The 27,635-nt window shown below is 36.1% G+C and overlaps 1 protein-coding gene across 4 annotated transcripts in view; it reads left to right on the forward strand.

Moving 5' to 3' along the window:
* Nucleotides 1–27,635, forward strand: part of EEA1 (early endosome antigen 1) — a 141,292-nt gene that overhangs the window by 104,273 nt on the left and 9,384 nt on the right. For all 4 annotated transcript variants that reach the window (XM_028531635.2, XM_036018572.1, XM_036018573.1 and 1 more), the window contains 5 exons: nucleotides 103–433; nucleotides 1,508–1,609; nucleotides 4,184–4,378; nucleotides 17,463–17,645; nucleotides 27,167–27,352. In XM_028531635.2, coding sequence (XP_028387436.1) covers nucleotides 103–433; nucleotides 1,508–1,609; nucleotides 4,184–4,378; nucleotides 17,463–17,645; nucleotides 27,167–27,352 — 997 coding nt within the window. The remainder of the gene's footprint in view (nucleotides 1–102; nucleotides 434–1,507; nucleotides 1,610–4,183; nucleotides 4,379–17,462; nucleotides 17,646–27,166; nucleotides 27,353–27,635) is intronic.

The raw sequence follows: 27,635 nt of genomic DNA on the forward strand, positions 1-27,635 counted from the left end.
GAAAGTTTTAAAACTCAATAATCATTAATTTTGAGTGGCAAATTAAGAATGGTAAATTATACATTGTTTTTTTTTTTAATTGTTTTTTTTTTTACTATTTAGAGTATCCAGTACAAAATTGGACCTACAGAAAAAATCTGAAGCCCTTGAAAATATTAAGCAAATGCTTACTAGGCAAGAGGAAGAAAAAGTAATTCTTAAGAAAGAAATTGAAAATTTGAGTCAAGATGCAAAGATGCAGCACAAGGAATTGAGTAACAAATTTCAAACAGCAGTAACAGAACTACAAAAAGTGAAGATGGAGAAAGAAACTCTAATGGTAGAGCTTTCTGAAACAAAAGAGAAATTATCAAAAGTTTCTGATACTTTGAAGAATTCCAAAAGTGAATTTGAAAAGGAAAATCAGAAAGGAATGGCTGCTATATCAGATTTGGTTAGTTGTTTACATTTATTTTCTTAGGTAGAAGTGATTTTTAATTAAAATGTAGTGATTTTTCTACTTAATTCACTGTTGACTTTTGATCCTACAATTGAATAATTTGAATAGTTCTTATGCGGAAAGGAATTGGGAGCTTAACCCGAAAAAGATCTTGTCACGTGCATGTGCAGTTACCCGGGACCTAGGGAGTTTCTAGTTGAATACACAATCTTAGTCTGTTGCTAGTATGATGTGAGATTTGGGAGAGACAGCAGCAGGTTTGTTCCCAGGCACAGTTCCACAGACAATAGAGCTGTTGATTGAAATGTTATTCACATGTCTGAGAAAGAAAAAGGAAAAAAGTTTAGGAAGATTATGATGATTCCAATTAATTCTGGTACTGTAATATTTACTGAATATTCTAAAACTGTCACTATACCACATTTTAGAGAAAACGTGGTATTTAGAGTGACATGTAGTTTACATGAAACCTATGTAAACTACAGAGGAAAAAAGTCTCACAGTCTCAAAATGCTTTAAGGGGAATGTATTCTCAGAAATATTTTAACATAGAATAACAGTGAAAGTACAATCCTTTTGTTCTCCATATGAAAGTTGGGGAAAATGTTTAGTAGTATAAAAATATGATATTAGTATGTTAACTTTATGTTCTTTTCTGTTTGGTAAAAACATCTTTTATCTGTATATCTTCCGTCTTAAATTGTGACTATTTTTTATTTAGTGTTTTCATACTTTCTGTTAAAAAAATTTCATGCTTCCATGCATGACAAGTTAATTAATTATAATTAACATTGTGACATAAAAGTGTTCTAAAGTCTTGCCTAAATATTATCTAAAATATTTATTGTGGCTGTTGGTTGATAATAGAAACTCTTAGCCTTTTCCTGTCTCTCCCTTTACTGCTCTAATGTTTGCTTGTTTTTATAATTGAAGTGAAAGATTCTATCCCATCTTAAAACATTAGTGATTCTAGTTTATTTCTTTCTGTGTATCTTTCTAAGTTTATAAATCAAACCTCTTAAACTTATTACAAATATTTTCTTCATAATGTAGTTTCCATTTTTTTAGGAAAAAACTTGCAAAGAATTAAAGCATCAATTTCAAGTCCAGATGGAAAGCACACTTAAGGAACAGAATGAACTGAAAAAGTCACTTGAAAAAGAAAAAGAGGTAATAGTTTTTTACAACATAAGATATGTAAAGTATAAAAGATCTTGGTATTTTAAAAATATTTTCACACTGATGTTTAGGTCCAAGGAAGGTTTATTTCTCTGAAATGTAATGAATCATATATATATATATATATTTTTTTTTAAACTAAAATTTATGTTCTATTACTAAAAAATTTGTTAGTTTATAATAAAAGGCCCAAAATTGAGGATTATGATTAATAAAGATGGCAAAGTGAGTCAATTAACTATTGAGTTATAGTTAGATAATCTATGTGGGGGGGCTCCGCCCACAGGCCCCGCCCCCAGCCACTGCAGATGAGAATAAGTCTATCAAGACATGATCTGCTTGAGAAGGAAAGGTGGCTGATCTCTCGAAGGAGAAGGGCCAAGAGCCTTTTCCTCAATGGGCTTTTATTGGGTTTGTTTGCACAGGATACAGGTAAAGCTCTTTAATCATTGTCAGGCAGCAAGGATCAAACAATAGATAACATACAAAGAACTCTGAGGGCCTATTTTGAGTCAGGGTAAGATAGTCAAACTTTGGGGAACAAACTCACTTCCTGCTTGGACCCTTATCATTTAATTGAGAACATTCTAAACAAAACAGGTTTCATAGGATTTTACATATTCTTTCTTAGGCCTGATTGTCCTAGGGAACCTGCCCTTTCCAGCACAGGGCTGCACCACCCTCTGTCATTGTTTCACGCTTAAGTCAGGCAGGGGAAGTAAGGCAGCCAAGAGATTAGGAGACTTCTTGAAGACAGAATGAGGACTCAGGCTTTGTCAAAGCTGAGGGGTTAGGGTCAATCACCCCCTTTCTCCATAGCCCCCAAGTCCTTCCCTGAGGGCCTCCCTGTGATCTGCCTGCCTTAGGTCGCCTCCCCCCTGCCCTTGGGGAATCTTACTTGTCATTGGCTAACCAATCAGGCATTGAGGGCCAGGCAGGGTGAAGTAAAAGGAGCAGAGGTGGTGCTCCTGCCAGGGAGATAAGCTTTGTCTCCTTAGTGGCTTATGGTTCAAAGGTCGCTCATTCAGCCTTAGCCATGGTGGGGAGGGGGGGCGGGGTTGGGGTTACAGCTTCTGAAACCAGGCAGGGTGGTTCCCAACATATCTAAATTAATGAATGTTATTATAGTTGGAAAAATCTTTATAGACTTTCCATGGAAATGACCTTCTAAGGGCTCTTTATTTCATGGACATTTATAATAATGGTGTATTTGTTAATGGTTGAATAATAATCAAGAGATTTTTTTCCTATGGTTAATGCTTCAGTTGCTCTCTATCAAGAACAAACAAGTAAATGAATAAATAAATTGTTTTAACATGGTGTTATTTTCTGAAGACATACCTGTAACAACTAGTGTTCAGACATGTAGTTTTCTAGAGATCTGATTTGATAAAGCAGCAAAACCTATTGCTGACAAGTCTTTAATATGAAATTATGTTGGCTTAGTGGTGAAGCTCTGAATCTAGATTGTCCAGAAATATTTACTGGCTATGCCATTTATTAGCCTTGCTGTCTTGCCTTGTTTTAAGCAGGTTGCTTAATCTCTCTTTGCTCCTGTTTCCTCAGCAGTACAGTGATGCTGATAATAAAATCTATGTCATAGGATGATTGCGAGAAATAAGTGGGTTAATATATTCTAAAGTGCTTAAAGAACAAAATAAATGCTGAATGTTTTATTTCAGCTATTATTTTATTATTGCTTATCATAGTATAATCATCATTATTGTTACTTTACCTGACTCTTATTTTACACAAAAAATGTTTTCCTTTGCATTGGAAATATCTGGAGCATCTATATATAGTACTGATAGTTGTTTAAAAAAGTACTGTAACGTTGAATATGTTCAAATGCTCAAATTAGTATCTTAAAGAAATATACATAGAACATGAAAACATGACTTTGACTGAAAGGGTGGGAGATAGCAGTAGTTTACTTTGGCCACAGAGAAACCTCAATATGAACTTCTATATATATATATAATTTTGAATAGAAATATATGCTAGTATATTATAAAAATAAGATAGTAACAAAATATCCAATTTCTCTAAATGAGGAAACTATTGAGTGGTATACTTTAGCATCATCAGACAGATACTAAACGTATTTGCCAAAAGTGATTTTAATTTCTATCATAGTTAATACAGGGTTATTCTTTCTGATTAACCACGGTCAGCAGTATCAGCATTTTGAGAATATTCTAGAAAGACATTAGACATTCTGGCAGTCTAAAGACCGATGTTGATATTTTTATTTTCTATGACACAAGGAAATACTAGTCTAGTTCATTTATAAGCTCTATCCAAATACATAATCATAAATTTAAATGGAAGTTAGAATTAAACAAATATTGAAGATTAATCCATTGTGTCATCTAATAGTGAATAGTGTCAATTATGAAAGTTCCACAAAAGTAAGGATTTTTTGTTTTGTTTTGTTTTATTACTAATTACCTGTGGCCAACAGGCTCAGTAATTTCTACCTAGAATAGTGGTTGGCGGGTAGTACTCAGTAAATATGTGTTTGATGAATAAAATGAATACTAAAGAGATTTTCTTTTCTTTTAGACTTCTCATCAGTTGAAGTTGGAACTCAATTCAATGCAGGGACAACTCACACAGGTCCAGAATAATTTAAAACAAAAGGAAAAAGAAGAACAGCAACTTCAGGAGAGCATAAATGAGCTAAAGCAATTGACTGAACAGAAGAAAAAGCAAATTGAAGCACTCCAAGGAGAAGTTAAAATTGCTATTTCACAAAAGGTAGTGATATATGTTTGTTTCCTTTAATAATTAAACAGATGAATTGCAACAAAGAAAATTCATATATGCTTAACATATTTCTAAATTAAGTGTGTAAAAGTACTGAATGATATATTTAAATATCTAAGTCCATCTTTTTACGGCCAAGTAGTATTCCATTGTGTAAATGTACCACAGCTTTTTTTATCCACTCATTTACTCAGGGATGCTTGGGCTGCTTCCAAATCTTGGCTATTGTAAATAACACTGCAATGAACATAGAGGTGTATATATTCTTTCAAATTAGTATTTCAGGTTTCTTCAGATATATTCTAAGAAGTGGTATCTCTGAGTCATAAGGTAGTTCCATTTTTAATTTTTTGACATAACTCCACACAGACAACAGTCTGGTGATTACCAGAGGGAAAAGGGGTGGGGGACATAGAGAGGTCACAGGGGGGATAAATGGTGATGGAGGGAGACTTGACTTGGGGCGGTAAGTACACAATACAATATACAGATGATGTGTTATAGAATTGTATATCTGAAACCTATATAATTTTATTAACCAATGTCACCTCAGTAAGTTCAAGAAAAAAGAAAAAAGATCTAAGTCCAGATTCTTATTTGCTATAACCATTGTCAGATAATTTGTTTTTAAAATTCCAGAACTAATCATTTGTCCGATAGACATAAAATGATCTTTTTGTAAATTAACATATAACTAACACTTATTAAGAGAATGCTTAATACAACATTTCTAATGTTTAGAAAATTTTAAAGGAATTCAAAAATAAATTATTATTATTAAGGGAAAATAAGAACAAAAATCACAAATTGAGTATTTAAAAAAATTCAGTAAGGGAGATTTTATATAGTTATAAATCATTTGATATTTTAAGTTATCATCATGGCTTTCATTTCTAAGCCTATTCTAATAGGTTTAGCATCTGTTTAAGCATCTGTTTTGATTTTAAATGTTTTAGTACTTGTCCAGATCAAGAGTTGATAAAAATGGACCATACCTGTTATTTGAACAAAATGAATGTTTCCCCACCTTTGGTACATGCATATTAAGTGTTCCATGGAGACAAGAGAAGTAAAATCCCTGTTATGTAGAGCAAACAAAACATGTCATATCATTAAAAGATAGCTGTGATAAAAATATTAATTCTATATATATATTTTACATTGACTAGTGTTTTTATAATTATTATTTTGCCACTTTATAAAAGAGTAATTTTCTAATAATATAAACAAGAGTAGACAAATTTCTGTACCCCTTTTATGTGTTGTTATATATAATCACAGGTCAGTATATATATATATATATTATATATATCATAATACATATTTTGTTATGTGCTTTAGTATCTTGGTCATTTTTTCAAAATCTATTAGACTTGTATCCAAGTATTCCCCAGATCTTCACTTTTATAGCATCATAATTAGTTAATTTTAAAAACACCATATTTTCATACTTTTTTTCATTAAAAAGTATTACCATTTTTTCATTAAATTATTGATTATAATAAAATTTCTTTCAGATTTATGGTGAATGTATATTGCCTGTATCTTGCATGGTTTTACTAGATCAATAGGAAATGTTCATATTGGTAATTGTTTTAGTTCAGACTGCTATAGCAAAAGTACCATAGACTGGGCAGCTTGGATAATACCTTGATTTCTCACAGTTCTGGAAGCTGGGGAGTCTAAGATAAAGGCACTTGACTTACCCAGTTTTTGGTGAGGGCCAAAACATTATGTTTTGTCGCAGCAGCCTTCTCACTATAATAACCTCATATGGCAGAGAGGGATTATCTTTCTTATGTTTATTTTTATAAGGATCCGGAGGGCTGCACCCTGATGACCTAGTGACCTCCCAAAGGCACCACCTCTAAGTACCATCACATTGGGTATTAGTGTTTTAACATATGAATTTGGGAGTGGCAAACATTCAGCCATACCACTAGTTCACTTATGTTAGTATGGATCCTAGAATAAGGAACACACTTTTCAACTTTGGGAAGGACAGTATTTTGGGGAGTATTGGGTGGATAGTTAGTCTCTGGAAATTAGACTTGGAATTTAGAATAACTGAAGAATCATTGAAAGGCAAGAATGGTTAGGTTTTGTTGAGGAAGAGCCTAGTATAGCATCATGGAAAGAAGATAAATTTTGGATCCAGGCAAATCTTAATTTAAATTTTATATAACATACATTAGATTTATGCTCACAGGGAAGTAAGTGATTTATCTTTCTGAGCCAAATAAAATGGGGTAATGGAACAGTTGTAGTGATGGAGATAATGTATTCAAAGCACCTAGTACTGTGCCCAGTGCAATATGGGAGCAAAAAGTTGTTGAGTAATATATGGAAGTTTAGCAAACTATGACCTAAGAGTGTCAGTGAGCATGGTAGGTTAATGCAATGGTCTGTCACAAAGTTATCACTGGTCCACAGTGAAATAAGAAAACAAGGATAATGTTTACATGGGTGTAGATGTATATTGTGTATATGTACACACACACACGAAACACACATATTTTTATGTGTATATATTTACATCTAATTCTATTTTTTATTTATATATAATTATTACATAATCACACACATATATACCTTTATATATAGTCATATATATATATGATTCCTTAGGAGCCATTGATCAAGGATCCAGCAAGCAGGCTGTAAGTCAACAGTTACTGTGCCCACTTTATTCAACACCTAGTGTGGGAATACAGAATGAATAGTATATAACTTCCTACTCTCAAGCAGCTTATAATTTAATGAGGAAGCTAGTATGTAAAGAAAGAGCTGTAATAAATGAGAATGAAACAAGAACTTAAGTAGAAATATAAAAAAAATTACAATTTGGTATAAATTTTGACTGCCTTTCTGATAGAACTAGCATTAGAGCTGGGCATTTAAAGATAATTATTATAATCTTACAACATTAAAAAAAGTGGAAGTCAGGCATTTCAAAGACAGGAAATAATACTAACAAAGTTTGCAAAACTTAAACAATGTCATTTAGAATATTACCTATTGTAGTGCATGGTAAGTGGAGAAGTGAGGGGAGATTTGGCCACAAAATTAGATGAAGCCAGGTCACAGTTGATGTATATAATTGTTTCCACTTTTTAATATAGGAGGACTAAAGGTTTTTAATAAAGGAGAAATGTGTCCAGACCTAAAAACACATTCAGAAACTGTGGTTTTTTAGAGAAATGGCTTATGGTTTGTTGAAGAATAAATTGTAAATGTCTAAACCTCCTGTAGTCTCCTTTGGGGTTTACTGCTATTAAAGCAATTACCAAACTGTTGCCTTGATCTGTTTAAAAAATTTTTTTTATCCTCACCCAAGGACATGCTCACTGATCCTAGAGAGAGGGGGAAGGGAGGGAGAGAAATATGGATGTAAGAGAAACATCAATCGGTTGCCTGCCACGTGTGCTCAAACCAGGGTCCAAACCAGCAACCTAGGCATGTGCCTTGGTCGGGAATTAACCTGCAGCCTTTTGGTGTACAGGACTGATGCTCTAAACCACTGAGCCACACTGGCCAGGGTGTTTTTTAAATTTTTAAATTTTTGATAATTCAGCTATCCCACTGCTAGATTTGAGTTCCTCAGAGTTAGAGAACTGTGTCTTTTCACAAATAAGCTATCATCACTATTTTTTAAAAATGAATGAAAGAATCATTCTGTCAGAGTAAAGACTGTGAAGGCCCAGATATAAGCCTAAAGGGTCACTCTGGTCATTGTTGAGATTTCACAGAGGGCTTAGTTGACAGCCATAAAGGTTATAAAAGAGAAAGAACACTAGGTCTGTGAAAAATGTTAAAGAAAATAAGTGGTGTTCTACAAAGAACATATATATGTATGTATATCTGTGTGTGTGTGTAAATACAGTATAGTCTTCAATATGAAAAAATATGTCCAGGAATTCAACATTATAAAAAAATCTAAATTACAGGAAATGAAAGAGAGGTAATACAGGATGTTACCAGGTGACATGTGGGGAGATGAACCCCACCCTTCTCCATAGGCAATCAGCACCACCTTCTGGCCACCTGCCTCCTTGGTCTCTATCCATCCTCTTCTAATTTCCCACTGCCAGTCTTGATCCAGGCTATCTTTTTCTCTTATTTGGGTCATTACAATAGCCTCTTAATAGACATTTTGGTTTTTCCACCTCAAATCTATTTTTTATTTATTTATTCAAAATATTACTAGGCACCTGTTTTATGTCACCACGTAAATTCTGGGTGTTGGACACATAGCTGTGAACAGACAAGGAACCTGTTTTCATGGAGCTTACACTTTCTTGGGGAAACATACTAAATAGGGTGATGTGAAAGGCAGCGATGGGGCAGAGTCTTACTAAAGATTGGGTATCGCAGAAGCCTCTCTGTGAAGAGCTTTGTGCTGCTACATGGAATACAAGAGCTGTCTGTACAGAGGTCAGGGGACACAACTGGTGTACAGACTTTAAGACTAGAACAGCTCGATATTTTCTAAAAAGAGAAGACCAGTATAGGTTAAGTATAGTGGGAGAGAAGAAGTGTAATATGAGATGAGCTCAGAGAAGTGGGGATCAAAGCATATATATGCAAACTTGTAGATTATAAGACAACAAAGAATGATATACTTCATTCTAAGGACAATTAGAATCAATTGGAGAATTTCGATCAGAGAATGGTACTGTCTGACTAAAAGGAGATAAATGAGCAAGCAAAGAAAGCATTGAAAAACTATTGCAGTAGTTCAGATAGTACATGATGATGGCATGAACTAAAGTGTTAGAAGTGGATGATTTTGTATAATTGTTTAGTGTTGAGTTTTATAAGTTTTTTATATATTTTGGATATTAACACCTTATAAAATATATCAATGAGTATGTTCTCTCATTTAGTGGGTTGGCTTTTTACTTTGTCAATGGTTTCCTTTGCCATACAAAAACTTTTTAGTTTGATGTAGACCCATTTATTTGTTCTTGTATTTCCCTTGCCTGAGGAGATGTATCAGAAAAGATATTGCTATGAGCAATGTCTGATAATTTACTGCCTATGTTTTCTTATATGAATTTTATGATTTGGGGTCTAACATTTAAGTCTTTAAACCACTTTGAATTTATTCTCATGTGTGGTAGAAGGTGGTCTAGTTTCATTTTTTTGCACATATCTGTCCAATTTTCCCAACACCATTTATTTTTTTATTTTTTTTTAAGATTTTTTTATTTACTTATTTTTTTAGAGAGGGAAGGGAGGGAGATAGAGAGAGAGAGAGAGAGAAACATCAATGTGCAGTTGCTGGGGGTTATGGCCTGCAACCCAAGCATGTACCCTGGCTGGGAATCGAACCTGGGACACTTTGGTTCCCAGCCCATGCTCAATCCACTGAGCTACGCCAGCCAGGGCCCCAACACCATTTATTAAATAAACTATATTTAGCCCATTGTATGTGCTTGCTTCCTCTGTCAGATATTAGTTGACTGTAGAAGTGTGGGTTAATTTCTGGGCTCTCTGTTGTGTTCCATTGATCTGTGTGTCTGTTTTAATGCCAGTACCATGTTGTTTTGATTACCATGGCCTTGTAGTATAGTTTGATATTAGGTAGCGTGATGCCTCCAATTTTGCTCATCTTTCTCAAGGTCGTTGTTCCTATTCAGGGCCTTTTGTGGTTCCATACAAATTTTTGAAATATTGTTTTGGCCAAAAAGTCCTTTTATTTTTTCCCATAAAATAAAAAACATATTTTTCATTTTCACCAATAACTTTATTGATTTGAATATTTTGAGTATGTCAGCTGTCTCTTGCTATTGGTTTCTAGTGGGCAGAGGCCAGGGGTGCTGCTAAGCATCTTTCAGTGTATAAAGACAGCCACACAGGAAAGAATCATTTGGCCAAAATGTCAATAGTACCAAGAAACTTCACAAACCACTTTGACACGTTTGACTAGTCACAGCACCTTCTCCATACACTGAACGAATCTTTTTTGTCTCTATTGCATTTTTCCCTTTCTTGAAATAAAGCATAACATATCAAAAATGTTGCTTATCTTTTTCTATCTTCAATATTAAAATGGCTGCACAAAAATTCAGTATTTTAAAGTCAACTGTAATCTTTACTGTATTTTTTTCTATTATCATTTAGTCCTCTTATAACTCCCCAGTAATCACCACACTTGTCCATGTCTATGAGTCCTTTTTCACTTTTGCTCAGTCCTTCCATCTCCTCTCTGCCCCTCCACTAGCTGCCAGCCTGATCTCCTTCTGTGAATCTGCCCCCATTTTCCTTGTTCGTTCAGTTTGTTCATTAGATTCCACTTATGAGTAAAATCATATGATATTTGTCATTCTCTGACTGGCTTATTTCACTTAGCATAATGTTCTCCAGGTCCATCCATACTGTCACAAAGGGTTAAATTTTCTTCTTTTTTTTTATGGCTGAGTGGTATTCCATTGTGTAAATATCCCACAGTTGTTTTATTCATCCATCTATTGATGGGCACTTGGGCTGCTTCCGTATCTTGGTGACTGTAAATAATGCTCTAGTGACATAGGGGTAATTATGTTATTTCCAATTAGTGTCTTGAGTTCCTTCGGATATATTCCCAGAAGTGGAATCACTGAATCAAAAGGCAAATCCATTTTTAATTCTTTGAAGTATCTCCATACTGCTTTCCACAGTGACTGCGCCAATCTACATTCCCACCAGCAGTGCAAAAGTGCTCCCTTTCCTCCACATCCTTGCTGGCACTGACACTTGTTTGTTGATTTATTGGTGATAGCCATTGTGACAGGTGTAAGATGATATCTCATTGGGGTTTTAATTTGCATTTCTCTGAAAGATGATGTTGAGCATTTTTTCATATGTCCGTTGGCCATCTGTGTGTCCTCTTAGTTCAGGTCTTTTGCCCATTTTTTAATTGTTTGGGTTTTTTTTGGGGGGGTTGATGAGTTTTGTAAGTTCTTTATAAGTTTCTGGATATTAACCCCTTATCAGATGTATCAGTGAATATGTTATCCCATTCAGTGGATTGTCTTTTTATTTCATTGATGATTTCCTTTGCTAAACAAAAACCTTTTAGTTTAATGTAGTCCCATTTTTTTTTTTTTGCTTCCCTTGCCTGGGGAGATATTTTCAAATAAAAGTTTCTACAGGAAATGTCCAAGATTTTGCTCCCTATGTTCTCTTCTACAATTTTTATGGTTTTGGGTCTAACATTTAAGTTTTTTATTCTTTTTGAATGTATTCTTATATGTGGTATAAGGAGGTGGTCTAGATTAATTTTCTTGCATGTATCTATCCAATTTTCCAACACCATTTATTAAATAAAATATCTTTAGCACATTGTATGTGCTTGTTTCCTCTGTCAAATATTAATTGCCTATAAATATGTGGGTTTATTTCTGAGCTCTCTATTCTGTTCCATTGATCTGTGTGTCTGTTTTTATGCCAGTACCATGCTGTTTTGATTACTATGGCCTTGTAGTATAGTTTAATATTAGGTAGCGTGATTCCTCCAACATTGTTCTTCTTTCCCAGGATTGCTGTTGTTATGCGGGACCTTTTGTGTTCCATGTAACTTTTTGAAATATTTATTCTAGTTCTGTGAAATATATCATTGGAATCTTGATTGGAATTGCATTGAATCTGTAGATTGCTTTGGGTAGTATGGACATTTTAATGATGTTAATTCTTCATATCCATGAACACAGTATGTACTTTCACCTATTTTTGTCTTCTTTTTCTTTGTTTGGTGTCTTATAATTTTCTGAGTACAGGTCTTTTGCATCCTTGGTTAGGTTCATTCCTGGATATCTTTTTCTTTTTTGTAGCAATTGTAAATAGGATTGTTTTCATAATTTCTCTTTCTGTTAGTTTGTTATTGGCTTATAATAATGCAATTAACTTCTAGATATTAATTTTATATCCTGCTATTTTGCTGAATTCATTTATCAGTTCCAGTAGTTTCTTGGTGGAATCTTTAGGGTACTCTATGCACAGTATCATGTCATCTGCAAATAAAGACAGTTTTACTTCTTCCTTTCCAATTTGGACACCTTTTATTTCTTCTTCCTGTCTGATTGCTGTGGCTGGGACTTCCAGTACTAATGTTGAATAAGAGAAGTAAAAGCAGACTTACCTGTGTTGTTCCTTACGTAAGGGGAATATTTATAGTTTCTGTCCATTGAGTATGTTGCTGGCAGTGGGTTTGTCATATATGGCCTTTGTTATGTTTAGGTATGTTCCCTCTAATCCTACTTTGCTGAGAGTTTTTATCATAAATGGGGGCTGGATTCTATCAAATGCTTTTTCTGCCTCTATTGAAAGGATCATGTGATTTTTTATCTTTCATGGTGTTTATGTGGTGAGTCACATTTAGAGATTTGCAACTGTTGTTCCAACCTTGCATTCCCAGAATAAATCCCACTTGATCATGGTGTATGATCTTTTTGATGCATCAATGTATTCAATTTACTAATATTTTGTTGAGAATTTTAGCATGGTATGTTTAGCAGGGATATTGGCCTATAATTGTCTTTCTTTGTAGTGTCTTTATCTGGTTTTGGAATTAGGATAATGCTGGCCTCATAAAATGAATTTGGGAGCCTTCCCTCCTCTTAAATTTTATGAACTAGTTTGAGAAGCAGAGGTGTTAGTTCTTCTTAGAATGTTTGGTAAAATTCACCTGTGAAGCCATCCAGTCCAGGACTTTTGTTTGTTGGGAGTTTTTTGATTACTGCTTTAATTTCACTAGGTATAATCTGTCTATTCAGATTCTCTGATTCTTCCAGATTTAGTTTTGGAAGATTGTGTGTTTCTAGAAATGTTTCCATTTTGTCCAGGTTGTCCAGTTTGTTGGCATAGGGTTGTTCATATTTTCTTACAGTCCCTTGTATTTCTTTAGTGTCAGTTGTTATTTCTCCTCTTTCATTTCTGATTTTATTTATTTGGGTTCTTTCTCTTTTTTCTTTATTAATTTGGTTAAATCTTCTTTGTCTTTTCAAAGAACCAGCTCTTGGATTCGTTGATCTTTTGTATCATTTTTTAAGACTCTATTTTGTTTATGTCTTCTCTGATAATATTATTTCCTTCTTTCTACTCACTTTGGGCTTTGTTGTTCTTTTTCAAGTTCCTTTAAGTTTGAAGTTAGACTATTTATTTGAGCTATTTCTTGTTTTTGTTTTTTGAGATAGGCCTGTATTGCTATGAATTCCCCTCTTAGGACTGCTTTTCCAGTGTCCCACAGTTTTGGATTGCTGTGTCCTCATTTTCGTTTGTCTCAAGGTATCTTTTGATTTCTCTCTTGATCTCATTGTAGACCCATTTATTGTTTAGTAACATGTTATTTAGCTTCCATGTCTTTGCTTGTTTTTCAGTGTTGTTCTTGTGATTGATTTCTAGTTTCATAGCATTGTGGTCAGAGAAGATGCTTTACTGATTTCAGTCTTCTTAAATTTATTGAGATTTGTTTTATGTCCTAAGATGAAGTATACCCTAGAATACATTTCTTATGGACTTGAAAAGTATGTATATTCTTGTTGCTTTGGAGGGAAATGCTCTGAAGATATTAATTAAATCCATTTGATCTAGTGTGTCATTTAAGGCTGCTATCTCCTTGTTGATTTTCTGTCTGGAAGATCTATCCATTGAAGTCAATGGGGTGTTAAAATCCCTGACTATGACTGTATTTCTGTTGATTTCTCCCTTTACGTTCATCAAGATTTGCTTCACATATTTAGGTGCTCCTATGTTGGGTGTGTGAATATTTACTAGGGTTATATCCTCTTATTAGGTTGTTCCCTTTATCATTATGTAGTGTCCTTTGTCTCTTACTATAGCCTTGGTTTTAAAGCCTATTTTATTGGATACGAGTACTGCTACCCTGGCTTTTTTGTTCCTTTCCATTTGCACGAAATATTTTTTCCATCCCTTTACTTCTAGTCTCTGTGTATCATTCAAAATGAACTATGGGTGGGTGGAAATGGGAGGGAGGTGGGGAGGGCCAGGTGGGTGGGCTGGAATGGGAGTAAAAGAGAAAATTGTACTTGAACAACAATTAAAATAAAATTTTAAAAAATTCACAAAGAAAAAAATGAAATGGTCTCTTGGAGGAAGCATATATATGGGTCTTGTTTTCTTATCCATTCAGGTATCAAATTTCTTTTGGTTGGAGCATTTAAGCCATTTACATTTAGATAGATACCTACTTAGTGTTATTTTATTGTTAGATTATTTTCCTCTTTTTTTTTCCTTTTTTTTCCTCTTCTTCCTCCTCCTCTTTCTTTCCCTCCCCCTCCTCCTCCTTTTCCTCCTTCACCTCCTCTTTTTCCTCCTCCTATAACATTTGTTACAGTACTGGTTTGGTGGTAACAAACTCCTTTAGCTTTTTCTTATCTGCGAAGCTCCTTATTTCCCTTTCAATTTTTAATAACAGCCTCGCTGGGTAAAGTAGCCTTGGTTTTAGGTCCTTGCTTTTCACCATCTTGAATATTTCATGCTTCTATGAATAGAAATGTTTCTAATGAGAAATCAGATGACAGTCTAATTGGTGCTCCTTGTAGGTAACTATCTGCTTTTCTCTTGTGGCTTTTAGGATCCTCTCCTTGTCTTTAAGCCTCGTCATTTTAATTATGTTGTGCCTTCAGTGGGTCTCTTTGAGTCCGTCTTGTTTGGGACTCTCTGAAGTTCTTGGGCTTATGTGTCTTTTTCTTCAGTAGGTTAGGGAAGTTTTCAGTCATTTGTACAAATGGGTTCTCTATCCCTTGCTCACTTTCTTCTCCTTCTGGTATTCCCGTGATGTAGCTATTGTTACACCTAATGTTGTCCAAAGTGTTTCTTAAGCTCTCCTCATTTTTCTTAATTCTTTTTTCTTTTTGCTGCTATGCCTGGGTGTTTTTTGTACTTCATCTTCCAAATCACTGATTTGATCTTCTGCTTCATCTAACCTACTGTTTATTCCTTCCAGTGTATTATCTACTTCAGATAGTGCGTTATTTATTTCTGACTGGTCCTTTTTTACAATTTCTATGTCTTTTTTCATGCTGTTGAGTATCCTTATAATCATTACTCTAAGCTCTCTATCTGATAAATTGCTTGCCTCCATTTTGTCTAGTTCTCCTTCTGGAGAATTCTCTTGTTCTTTCATTTGGTATCTGTTTCTTTGTCATCCCATTTTGGCTGCTTCTTTGTATTTTCTGCTTTAGTTGTTAAACTAATCAATGATATAGACTTAATCTGTAACCAGCAGCCCAGTTTAAGCTCCATAGCTTGAGGCAAAGGAATTCTTGTGAGTGGGGCTATCGCCGCCTCTCTGGCTGATGCCACTTGGAGAGGAGTGCTCTGCCTGAGAGAGATGGCTCCTCTAGTATGGGTAATGATTCAACACACGGACCCTGGTGGCTTTTACTTCAGTTCTCTCCCCAGAGCCACCAACCCTAGACTTTCCTCAAGCCCCTCTAGTCCAGTCTGCCCACCCTGGGCCAGAGCCCAAGGTAAGTTGCTATAAATGAAATTTTGTGTGTTGGCCCTTTAAGAGGGCCTCTGCATCTTTAGCCATTTGTCCCTTGCAGACAGAAACCCTGCTGTTTTTCACAGCTGGATGTTATCTGGGTTCCTTTCTGGCTCTGGTGCTGTATACTGGGGAGCTCAGCTTGGAGTTCAGACCTCACACTTCTCAGGGGGACCTCCAAGTCACTGAAATATCCCTCTGGAACTTTAGCTGCCACCTGTGGGAGCCCAGCCAGCCCTCTTGCACCTCCTCTGCACTCCCTACTAGTCTCATTGTAATGAAGTGGTTTATCTTTTGTCCTTGGTTATAAGTCTTCTCTCCAGCTAGTGTTCAGATGGTTATTCAGGGTGATTTCTCTACAATTTAGTTGTAATTCCATCTTGGTCCTGGGAGGAGGTTAGTGTAGCTTCCATTTACTCCTCTGTCACCTTGGATCCCCACCAATTTTGATAAGTATTTTTTAAATGCATGCTGATAGGACAGCTGTCATGATACAAACTAACAAAATTGTTTCTAATGAAGTTAAAGATGACTAAGCACTACTAGAGCCATCTTACAAAGGAAAATAAATGAATTTTTTTGGCCGACTCAATAAATTCAGGAGTCAGTTGTAAATAAATATTTAAAGCCTTGAGTCTAGTTGAGATCTTCTAGAGAGAGACTGTATATAGAATAGAATAGAAGAAGGCCAGTGACAGAAACTTGGGACTCTGTAATTTTGAGAAGTCAAACAGAAAAAGAGAGTCTAGTAAAAAATCTTAAGAAGGAGCAACCAGTGAAGTAGGAGAACCTAAAACATAAGGTGCCTGGAAACCAGGCTGAAAGTGTTTCTGGGAGGAGACACCCTCACCTAATTCAAGTACTGCTGGGAGGTCGAATAAGATGTGAGCAAAGACATAACTATTGGGTATTGCAAAAAGATGGTTGCAGTTTCATTAAAGTAGTATATTTAAAAACTGAGTGTTTATCTGCATACTATGCGTACATGTATTTTAATAATGCATAACTTGTACATAGCTCCTGAGTCTTTTTGAAGTCTAAAGACAAGTTTAGAGTTTAGAGGAGTTGAACCTTTGAAAGATTTTCTTTTTCTGCCTTGATGTTAACAGAGATGACCTAGAGAAGTTTCCTTAGCTTTTTTTTTTTTATTTCAAGGAGAAAAAAATAATTTTAACACAGTAATAGCTTTTTAATTTCTTTCATGTACAAAGTTTGTTCAGTTTAATTTCAGCTCTTGGTATTTCCCACAGCCTCTCTCACAATGTCTTCCCTCAGAATGTGGTTGTTACCCACACGTCTCCTGAGACTTTGATACTTAAGGCTTCCCATTAAAATGCTTTTTTTCCTTATTTAATTGCTTTTTCATTTTTTTGGTTTTGAAATTTGAACATGTTGGAGTTTGTAATTCTTTAACTTTGTAACTATATGGTACATACGTTACTCTTCGTTAAAGTAGAAAAGATGTAAGGCTTGGTTGCAATTCACTTTGTTCTCAAGAATCTTCTTAGTTGTGTGGGTTTCACTTTATCTTTGTAACTGGTTTTTGGTTTACATACTGTTTTAAATAACTGTTGTATGTTTCAGACAGAGCTTGAGAAAAAACTACAGCAGCAGTCAAGCCAAGCAGTGCAGGAACTTGCAGCAGAGAAGGAGAAAATGTCTGTGTTACAAAACACCTATGAAAAAAGTCAGGAAAATCTAAAACAGCTTCAGTCTGATTTCTATGGAAAGGAATCTGAACTTCTTGCCACAAGGCAAGATCTTAAGGTATAGTAAACTATATTTTTTTTATAAAAAGTTGTAAGTTGTTTATAGACCTTCATTAAATGATTGATTTCAACACAAGTTGACAAGGGAATGTTAATATTTGTGGAGTATCATGGTTTTTTTTTAAAATTATATTTTATTGTTTATGCTACTATAGTTCCAATTTTTTCTCCCTTTGCCTCCCTCTACCCAACACCCCCTCAGGTAATGCCCCCATCATTGTTCATGTTCATGGGTTATACCTATGAGTTGTTTGGCACTGCATTTCCCATACTGTATTTTACATCCCCATGGCTGTTCAGTAACTACCAGTCAGTACTTCTTAATCCCCTCACCTGTTCACCCATTCCCTCAGACTTCCGTCCAACTGACAACCATTTTCATTAACACTTGACATTTCATGTAATAACAGTTTGGTAGTGATTAACTCATTTAGGTTTTTCTTGTTTTGGACTTTATCTGCCCTTCAGTTGTTAAAGATAACTTTGCTTGATACAGCAATCTTGGCTGTAGGTCCGTGCTTTTCATGACTTGGAATATTTCTTGCCACCCGCTCCTAGTCTACAGATTTTTTAATGGAAACTCCCCTGTAAGTAACTAATTGCTTTTCTTTTGCTGCTTTTAAGATCCCCTCTTTATCTTTAATCTTTGGCATTTTAATTATGATGTGTCTTGAAATGAGCCTCTTTGCATCCATCTTGTTTGGGGCTTTCTGGACCTGCATGTCTATTGTCTTCACCAAATTAGGGAAGTTTTCATTATTTTTTCTAAATACATTTCCAATTTCTTGCTTTCTCTTCTCTTTCTGGAACCCCTATGATGCAAATGTTGGAATGCTAGAAGTTGTCTCAGAGGCTTCTTACACTATCCTCTTTTTTTTGGATTCTTTCTTCTTGTTGTTTTGATTGGTTGTTTTTTGCTTCACTGTGTTCCAAATCATTGATTTGATTCTCAGCTTTATTCACCCTACTGTTATTTCCTTGTAAATTGTTCTTACTGGATCTTTTTTATGCTATTCAGGTCTTCACTAAGTTCCTTGAACATCCTTATATCCAGTGTTTTGAACTCTGCATCTAATAGATTGCTTATCTTTATTTTGTTTAGCTCTTTTTCTGGAGTTTTGATTGTTTCTTTCATTTGGGCCATGTTTCTTTGTCTCCTTGTTTTGGCAGCCTCCTTGTTTTTTTTCTTATGTATTAGGTAGAACTGCTGTGATTCCCTATGTTGGTAGTGTAGCTTAATGTAATAGGTGTCCTGTGGCACAGCATCCCCTATCACTCAAGCTGGGTACTTGAGGTACACCCTTCCTGTGGGCTGAGTACACCCTCCTCTTGTAGCTGAGCCTCAAGTGCCATTGGCAGGTCAAGGGGAGGGATTTACCCATGCCAGTCGGCTGCAAGGACTGGCTTTGACCACTGACTACCAACTCCACCCTTCATGGAGCATCAGCTGTGCAGGGCAGGGAGCTGGTGTACTAACGTGGTCTGTAGCTGTCCACTGAGTACATAGGCTCTGGGGTTTCCAGGTTGTGCAGTCCAAGGTCAGCCCACATCTGTGTTCTGCCTGGGGCCACCCTGCATTAGTTATAAAGCAATCTGAGGTGGCTGTTACTTGTACTGGGCTTGAGGCCAGGTAAAGCCAAGCTGTGAACCTAGGTTGGCTTCTGCTAGTATTGGGCCTGGGGCCACTGAGCAAGAGGTACACTGTGAATCTAGGTTGGCTGCTGCTAGTGCTTGGCCTGGGGTCACTTAGCAAGAGGTACAGGGATTGGGGGTTTACTGAGGCCAGCTGTTGCTTGCTTGAGAGGATTGAGGAAGTTCTGAAGCACGAGCCAAGATCAGCCACTCATATGGAAAAGCCACTGTTAACAGCTTGGGGAGGCCTGGCAGTAGGGTGGGACAGAGCCTCAGGGGATCTCCAGAGTGGGGCAAATAGTGTTAACCAGGTTGATTGAGTCTCAGATATGGCCTCAACCTGCCTGCTCTGTGGCTCTGTGGTGGGAAGGTTCAGAAGATGGACAGTGGCCTCTGCCCACCTTTCCATCTAGGAGAAAGCTGTCCCCCAGCTCTTGCCTTAATGCTGGACACTTCATTTCCTCCTCATATGCCACTGGTGCCTTTTAAGCTTCTGCCCTGGTACTGGAGCTCAGAGGGATTGAATCTGAGCAAGTCCGTGTGTGGGTTCTTTAAGAAGAACTTCCTGGGGCTCCAGAAGAGTTTTCGCAGCCAGAAATTATGGGGACTTACCATCCTGGCACTGGAACCCTAGGTTCCAGACCTGGGCTGGGGCTGGGACTCCTCACTCCTGATGTATCTCCCGCAAATTTTTTATCCACTACACCTACCAGTCTAGGTGAATGTGTTTCCTTAATTCTGTAGTTGTTAGACTTCCATTCAACTTGATTTCTGATTGTTCTGAGGGATGGTTATTCCATATTTTAGTTGCAATTTTGATGTGGTTGTGCAAGGAGGCGAGCTGTGTTTCTCTATGCCTCCATTTTAACCAGAAATCACACTTGTTTCCTGTTAAACTTTTACTTCTGATGTAAAATGCACTTTAAAAGTGAAATTGTTTTATAATAAAATGTTGTGTATAAACATTTAAAATAACATATCTGTAATAGTAAAAAATTTGTAAATGTGTATTGCTATATTATTAATTTATCTACAAACTTTGCTGTCTTTATGTAAAAAATAAACTTTAAAATATACTACAGTTAGGAATTCTAAGGAGTTTTAAATGTAAACTACTTGTGAAAATGAAAGCAATTTTTTAAGAATATTTTATTGATTATACCATTACTGCGGTCTCATCTTTTTTCTCCCTCTTTATCTCCCTCTACCCTGTACCTCCCCACTCCAGCATTCCTCCCTTTAGTTTATGTCCATGGTTCATATGTATAAGTTCTTTGGCTTCTCTATTTCCTGTACTATTCTTAACCACTCCATCTATTTTCTACCTGCTAATTATTCTTCTTATTCCCTGTAACTTTCCCCCATTCTCTCCCCTCCCCCTCCCTGCTGATAACTCTCCATGTGATCTCTATTTCTGTGATTCTGTTCCTGTTCTAGTTGTTTGCTTAGTTTTGTTTTTATTTGTGTTTTTGTTTTTAGGTTTGGTTGTTGATAGTTGTGAGTTTGTTGTCATTTTACTATTCATAGTTTTGAAATTCTTCTTTTTCTTAGTTAAGTCTTCTTTTTCTTGTGAATTAGTTAACATTTCATATAATAAGGGCTTGGTGATGATGAACTCCTTTAACTTGACCTTATCTGGGAAGCATTTGATCAGCCCTCATATTCTAAATGATATCTTTGCTGGATAGAGTCATCTTGGATGTAGGTCCTTGCCTTTCATGACTTTGAATACTTCTTTCCAGTCCCTTTTTACCTACAAGGTTTCTTTTGCGAAATCAGCTGACAGTCTTATGGGAACTCCTTTGAAAATAAAAGGTCACTCTTTCTTTTCTCTTGCTGCTTTTAAGAGTCTCTCCTTATTTTTAAACTTGGGTAATTTAATTATGATATGTCTTAGTGTGTTGCTCCTTGGGTACAACTTCTTTGGTACTCTCTGAGCTTCCTGGACCTGTATGTCTGTTTCATTCACCAGACTGGGGAAGTTTTCCTTCATTATTTTTTCAAATAAGTGTTCAATTTATTGCTCTTCTCCTCCTTCTGACACGCTATTATTCAGGTTTTTGAATGTTTAAAGATGTCCCAGAGGTTTCTAAGCCTCTCTTCATTTTTTTTTGAATTCTTCTTTCTTCATTCTGTTCTGGTTGAATGTTTATTTCTTCTGTCTGTTCCAAATTGTTGATTTGAGTCCCGGTTTCCTTCCCTTCACTGTTGGTTCCCTGCATATTTTTCTTTATTTCACCTTGCATAGCCTTCATTCCTTCTTTATTTTGCAGCTGTACACAATCATTTCTGTGAGCACCCTGATTACCAGTGTTTTGAAATTTGTATCTGATAGGTTGACTACCTCCTTGTTGCTGAGTTCTTTTTCTGGAGTTTTGATCTGCTCTTTCATTTGGGTCATATTTCTTTGTCTTGGTGCACCTGTTACATTACAAGGAGTGGAGCCTTAAGTATTTGCCAGGGTGGGGCAATCCACATCGTTGTGTTCTGGTGCTGTATATGGGGAAAGGGTCAGAGATGAAACCATGCCACTTGCTCAGCTCTTGTCATGTTTTCAGTTACATCCCCACCACCCACAGGTGAATCGGGCCCTTCTGGTGTTCATTCCTGGGTGGGTGGGTTTGTGAATGTTCTAAGACCCTATGGATCCCTCTAATGGACTCTCCTGTGAGACTGGGAGTCTCTCCCACCACTGCAACCCCCACACGTTTTTATAGCTAGAGGTTTTGGGGCTTTCCTTTCCATGCTGGAGCCCTGGGTTGCAGTGTCTCACTCCCTAGTTGTTCCTCCCGGCTTATCCACACATGAATGTGAGGCCATCTGGCCCACCAGCTGCCACCTTGCCCACTAGCTGCCACCTTGCCCACCTGCTCTACTGCCTTGCCTTGTGTCCTCTCTGCCCAGACTGCCCGTCTCCATCCTCCTACCAGTCTGGATGAATGTTTCTTCTTTAACTCCTTGATTGTTGGACTTCCATACAGTTCAATTTTCTGGCAGTCTTGTTTTTTTTTTGTTTGTTTGTTTTTAAATTGGTGCCTGTTCTTCTTTTGCTTTTCAAGGAAGCAAAGCATATCTACCTACTCTTCCTTCTTGGCCAGAAGTCAAAAGCAGATTTATCATTACTTATCAGGCAATATTGACTTTAGTTTTATATATTTTCTACCTTCCTAAGACTCTAAATTAAAAAGGAAATTATAGCTCAAAGTAAATTTATGCTTAATTATCTAAAACACATGGAATGCTATATTATTAGATAAAGTATCATGTTTATTAAAATGTAGGATATGGAAAAAGGGTAAATAAATTATGTAGCATTAAGGTATCAGTTTTCTGAGGGAAGTGCAACATTTATATTCTCTCATAGAGGATTAAGCCAGTTCAATCTATCTGTTTCTTTTTCTTTTTTCCTTTTTAGTGAAATGTAATTTTTGTTTTTTATGTTTAAATTTTTTTGTTTAATTTAAAGTACATTATTGAAAAATTTGAAAGTCATAGAATATTTATATGCTTTATATATATATGTGCATCATGTATAAATATACTAAGTCTATATTTTATTCATAGGCTGCTGGCATAGGGAAGGCTTTATGAAGGAGGTAGGATTGGACTAGTTCCTTAAGAACACATGGAATTTGAATACACGGAATGTCTTGAGAAAGATCATTTCACGCAGGGTCTCATTTGAGAAAAGCTGTTGCAGAGGGACTGAGCAAAGCCAGGAGATCGTTAACACGCTTGGCTTGCTAGAGTGCTGCTTTGCGTTTGGAAGCGAAGATTTAAAAGGTTGGGATCAAATTGTGAAGTATTTTAATTGTGAAGTATTTTAGATGTCTAGCAAGGATGCTATTTGGGGGGAAAAGGATGAATCTCAACAGAAGAGTAAAATGAAGAAAATAGTATGTTGGGCAGCTTAACCTGGAAGTGGTACACAGACAGCCCCAACTAGACTTAGGACCACTTCTGTTAGGGAGATTAGTTAAGAGGCTCTCTCCCTTCCTTCCTCCACACATTGCAGTAATCCAGGTGTGAGCTGATTATAACTAGGCTTAAGGCTAAAGGGGATGAAACAAGAGATTTATGAGAGAGACAAGATAAAACAGAAGGGCTGAAACACATACAGGCTGCAAGGAGTCAGTGGTGACTAATGATTTGACACAGAAATAGGAAGTTAGGTAAAAGAATTTTTGCAGTGTCAACAGGTAGACATTATATCTATCTATCTATTCAAAATTAGTAATAGTCTTTCTAAGAAAAACAATACCATCTGAAATATAGAAAGTGTCTTATTTCTATGCCAAGTAGCTTTAAATTTTTTTTCTTTACAACATTATTGAAACTCAAGGAAATGTTTGTAGAAGAGTTTGGATTTTATTTTAAAGGCAGTAGGGAACCCCTGACAAGGTTTGTTCAGATTCGTGTTTAGGCCAATGGCTGGCTATAGGGTATGGGATGGATTGTAGAGGCTAGAGAGACTTTGCAGTAGTCCAATTGCAGATGGTGGCAGCTTGGGCTAGTAATAGTAAGGCTAGAAAATATGGCTGAATTTGAAGGGCATTTAGTTGATAGAAAAGATGAAACTTGACTGATCATAGAAGTCCTAGAGAAATCACTCTTTTTTTCAGATGAAAGTATTTTACCCAAGAATATAACATAGTAACAGGACTTAGATCTCTTAAATCAATATTCTTCCATTAAGCCAACAACTATTTTTATTATTCCTGAAAGCTACATCATACACTAATATTTTTATACATGAAAGAATCATTCAAATGTAAATATGGGCAGAAGGTGAAAGGCAGAGGGCTGAATCTGCTGTGGAGTGTTGCAACTGTTAAGAGACCATGAGAGCCCCTCCCTTCCAAAGCCTCCTTGAGCAGAGTGAGACCCAGCTCTGTTTGTGACAGGCCTGGTGCTGCACAATAACAGGACCATGATCAGACACCAGTTCATAGTCTTTTAAATATTCACCTGATTCATAGCCTTTTAAATATTCTTTTATCATGTCACTAGAATTTTTTAATAAATAGGAATATGATTAATTCTATACTAATGTTTCTAAAATCAGAAGTGTCTGAACTACTTGGGAAGTTAACTTTTTAAAAAAGAAGCAAATTCCTAGGGAAGTTCAAATGATATTCTAGGCCAGAATAAGAGAGAGTTATCAGTCATTGACTTTCTTTTGCTTAAGTGATGTTATATGATCTTGTGTATCAAAGAGAAAGGGTTCAGAACCTTATAACATGACATCTACCTAAGGCAAGGCTGCCATCTGTGGGCGGAGGGTGTACACCAAGACACCAGAATGGAAGATAGATGGTTATGCCTGTAGCCCCACCTGCTGGATTACTTGTGCAATACTTAAGTTTGTTGACTGGGCATTTCAGACTGGCTGTCCTATGTGCTATTCTTTGTTGTTGTGGAAGGGTAGAAGTGGACTTTAACTGTAAATTTCACAGCCTGAGTGAAGTGAAAATTCTAGGTTAAGTTCAGAATTATATAAATCTTCTTAGCTTAGTATTCTTCCTTATGTCATTTTATCAGTTATCAAGAAAATGTTAACTAAAAATTAAAGTTTTATTTTGAAAGAAGAAAGGAAAAAATTGTTGAATGAACAAAAAACCCACTAAAGCTATCACAGAGCACTTCAGAAATTCTTGTTTAGCTATAGTACTGTAATGTGATTGGGGTATTTGTTCGGAGGCAAGGCTGGTAGTGGATGTACTCAGGGATTTGCCTCTTCCAGTGGGAGTGGGATGGCTTGAAGATAGCCCCAACTAAACCATTGAATGAAAGAGAGGAGTTTCTTAAGGGAAGAGATGCTGAGCAGATGAAAATAACATGTTCTGCAATAAGAAACCAATGGAACACTTAAAATATATGTCAGTATAGCACTGAATGCCACAGATAAATATTTAGAGGCAAGGTAGAGCAATATGTGTTGACATCTTCAGAAAAAGAGTAGTCCAGATTTTGATCTTGACTTTAAAGATTTGTTCACTGGGTTTTTGTGAGTTTAAAATTTTACAGGCTTTTTAAAACCATGATCATTTTGGAATTCTTGTGGTCAGAGATCGGGGGTACTGTTACTTTCTCCTTCTAGCAAGCCTTGGGATTCCTTAGCCTCCATTAACCTAATCACATTTGCTGCAGGCGACAGGTGGCTAACACAAGGCCTGTGGGCTGAATCCGGCCCTCCACATTGTTTCATCTGGCTCAGCACCCTGTTTCTACTGGGCAGCAGTGCTGAGCTCCTTGCCCCTATTTAAGGAGTAGTTACATTTATACAGTCCTCAAATTATATTCAGCCCTTTGAAGGCAACTCTGAGGCTGATGTGGCCCTGGTGAAAATGAGTTTGACACCCTGCTACAGAATATATGGATTAGGTGTTGTCAAAATTTTATCCCTTTTATCTGAAATCATTCTCACTCCTTTACATCAAGCCTTCTGTAAAAAACATTGTACAGAAATCTCACACTTGTCGTTTTTCTGTGCATTTGGCACATAGCAAATGCTCTACTGCCTTGTTCTGCTTCTGTTTTACATTCTGGTTCTGTTTTTCAGGCTACATAGTCATCTGCTTTAGTCAAGGCCCACCTTATACCCTCAGACCTACTCCAGTAGTAAACTTAATTGTTGGTTAGCTGCTTGATTCATAAAGGACTAGATGACTTTAGGTTTTCCCTGAATAAAAAGCTTTAGGGTTGTTTTTTTGTGTTCTACTGGAAGCCATTGAAAGTAGAAATTTAATTTACATCAGCCAGACTTCTGAACTGAACTATTTGTAAGGAATAAACTTTCTCTTTTAGGAAGCTTAAGAAGTCCCTTAAACAAGGTATTTATTTATTTAAATCTATTTTTTTAATTGGATGCTTACTTTAGCCAAGTCTAACCAGCAGGGGTCCTATCTGAATTGTATCTTTTGCTTTCTTTTTAAGGGAACTGCATCTCTAGAATAAGAAAGGTGAACTTCTTCTAGATCATGGAAGAGTATCTTTGAGTTAGTTCCCTTGTCTGCTGATTCTTATCAGTAGCAGCTCAGAGTGCCAAGGTTCCTGCCATTTCTATTACCCACCTTTTACCATATCTGCCCCTAAATGAAACCTAATATGTCAAAAAGCTTGCCTTTTCCCCCATCATCAGCTTCTCAAACCATATGGGCCTTAGAACAGTCAGTAACTGTGAGCTATGTTAACTGACAACACTGCATCCACTCCATAGGTGGGAAGTTAGGAGTAGGGGGTGATGGCCTTATCAGAAATAGAGCCTCTGCTGTCCAGTGGACTTTCCTCTTTTAGTTCCCTTCATCAGGTTGGCAGATGTAAAATACAGTTTTGTTTTGATACTTTTTATTTATTAAAGGCTTTAGCATGTCAGGGGAAATCGCAGATTCTACAAAACATGCACAAAACAGTTTATTCTTATTATTTATTATTGTATTATTTTTAATATGAATAACTGTACACCTACTTTTGCCCTACCCTATATGTGCACATAACACAGAGTTTAACTGCATCTCTCTTTAGTTTTTTTCATGTCTCTCTACATCTTCTCTCTAATCATGTGTATATTCTCTGAGTGTGTTTGATATGGTTCCTACTTACTTGATATTCTTTTATATAACTTATCCAGTAAGTACTTATAGATTACTTCTAGAGATTTTGGAATTCCTTCAGCTTTATTAAGTATTTTACCCTCTGAATGTTTCCCATAGGCAAGGAGTTAATTATATAGCATTTTTCCCTCTATATGATTTTGCTGAAGGACATCACATTCTATCTTTTTATAGTTTATTGCTTTCATCTATGCTTATGTTAATTATTATGTTTCTGTTGAAATTTGCAAAGACAATGGCATGTAATAATTTTGGGAAATTGTTTTTTTATAAGTCCATAGAAGAGAAGCTTTCTCTAGCACAGGAGGACTTGATTTCAAACAGAAATCAGATTGGAAACCAAAATAAATTGATTCAAGAACTAAAGACTGCCAAGGCAACTTTGGAGCAGGATATCGCAAAGAAAGAACAGCAATTAAAGGAGCAGTGCGCAGCACTGCAAGATACTCAGAGAGAAAAGGTATTTCATTTTCAGACTAAATCCAGAGTCTTGGGGTCGAAATGGCCTTGGAGATCATCCAGTCAAACCTCCTAATTTCAATGCATGCATCACCTTCATTTTCAACTACTCTTTCAGATGGACTTTCAACTTCCAATAAAACAGTTTTAGTAATTGGAATTTTAATTTTAGGAAGTACTTCTTAATAACTTCCTTTTATTTCCATCCATTTTTAATACTGCTATTTTTGGTTTTATAAATGAATCTATTTTTCATATGATAGATCCTTAGTTATTCAAAAACA

The sequence above is a fragment of the Phyllostomus discolor genome, chromosome 2 (genome assembly GCF_004126475.2).
Source record: "Phyllostomus discolor isolate MPI-MPIP mPhyDis1 chromosome 2, mPhyDis1.pri.v3, whole genome shotgun sequence".
NCBI lineage: Eukaryota > Metazoa > Chordata > Mammalia > Chiroptera > Phyllostomidae > Phyllostomus > Phyllostomus discolor.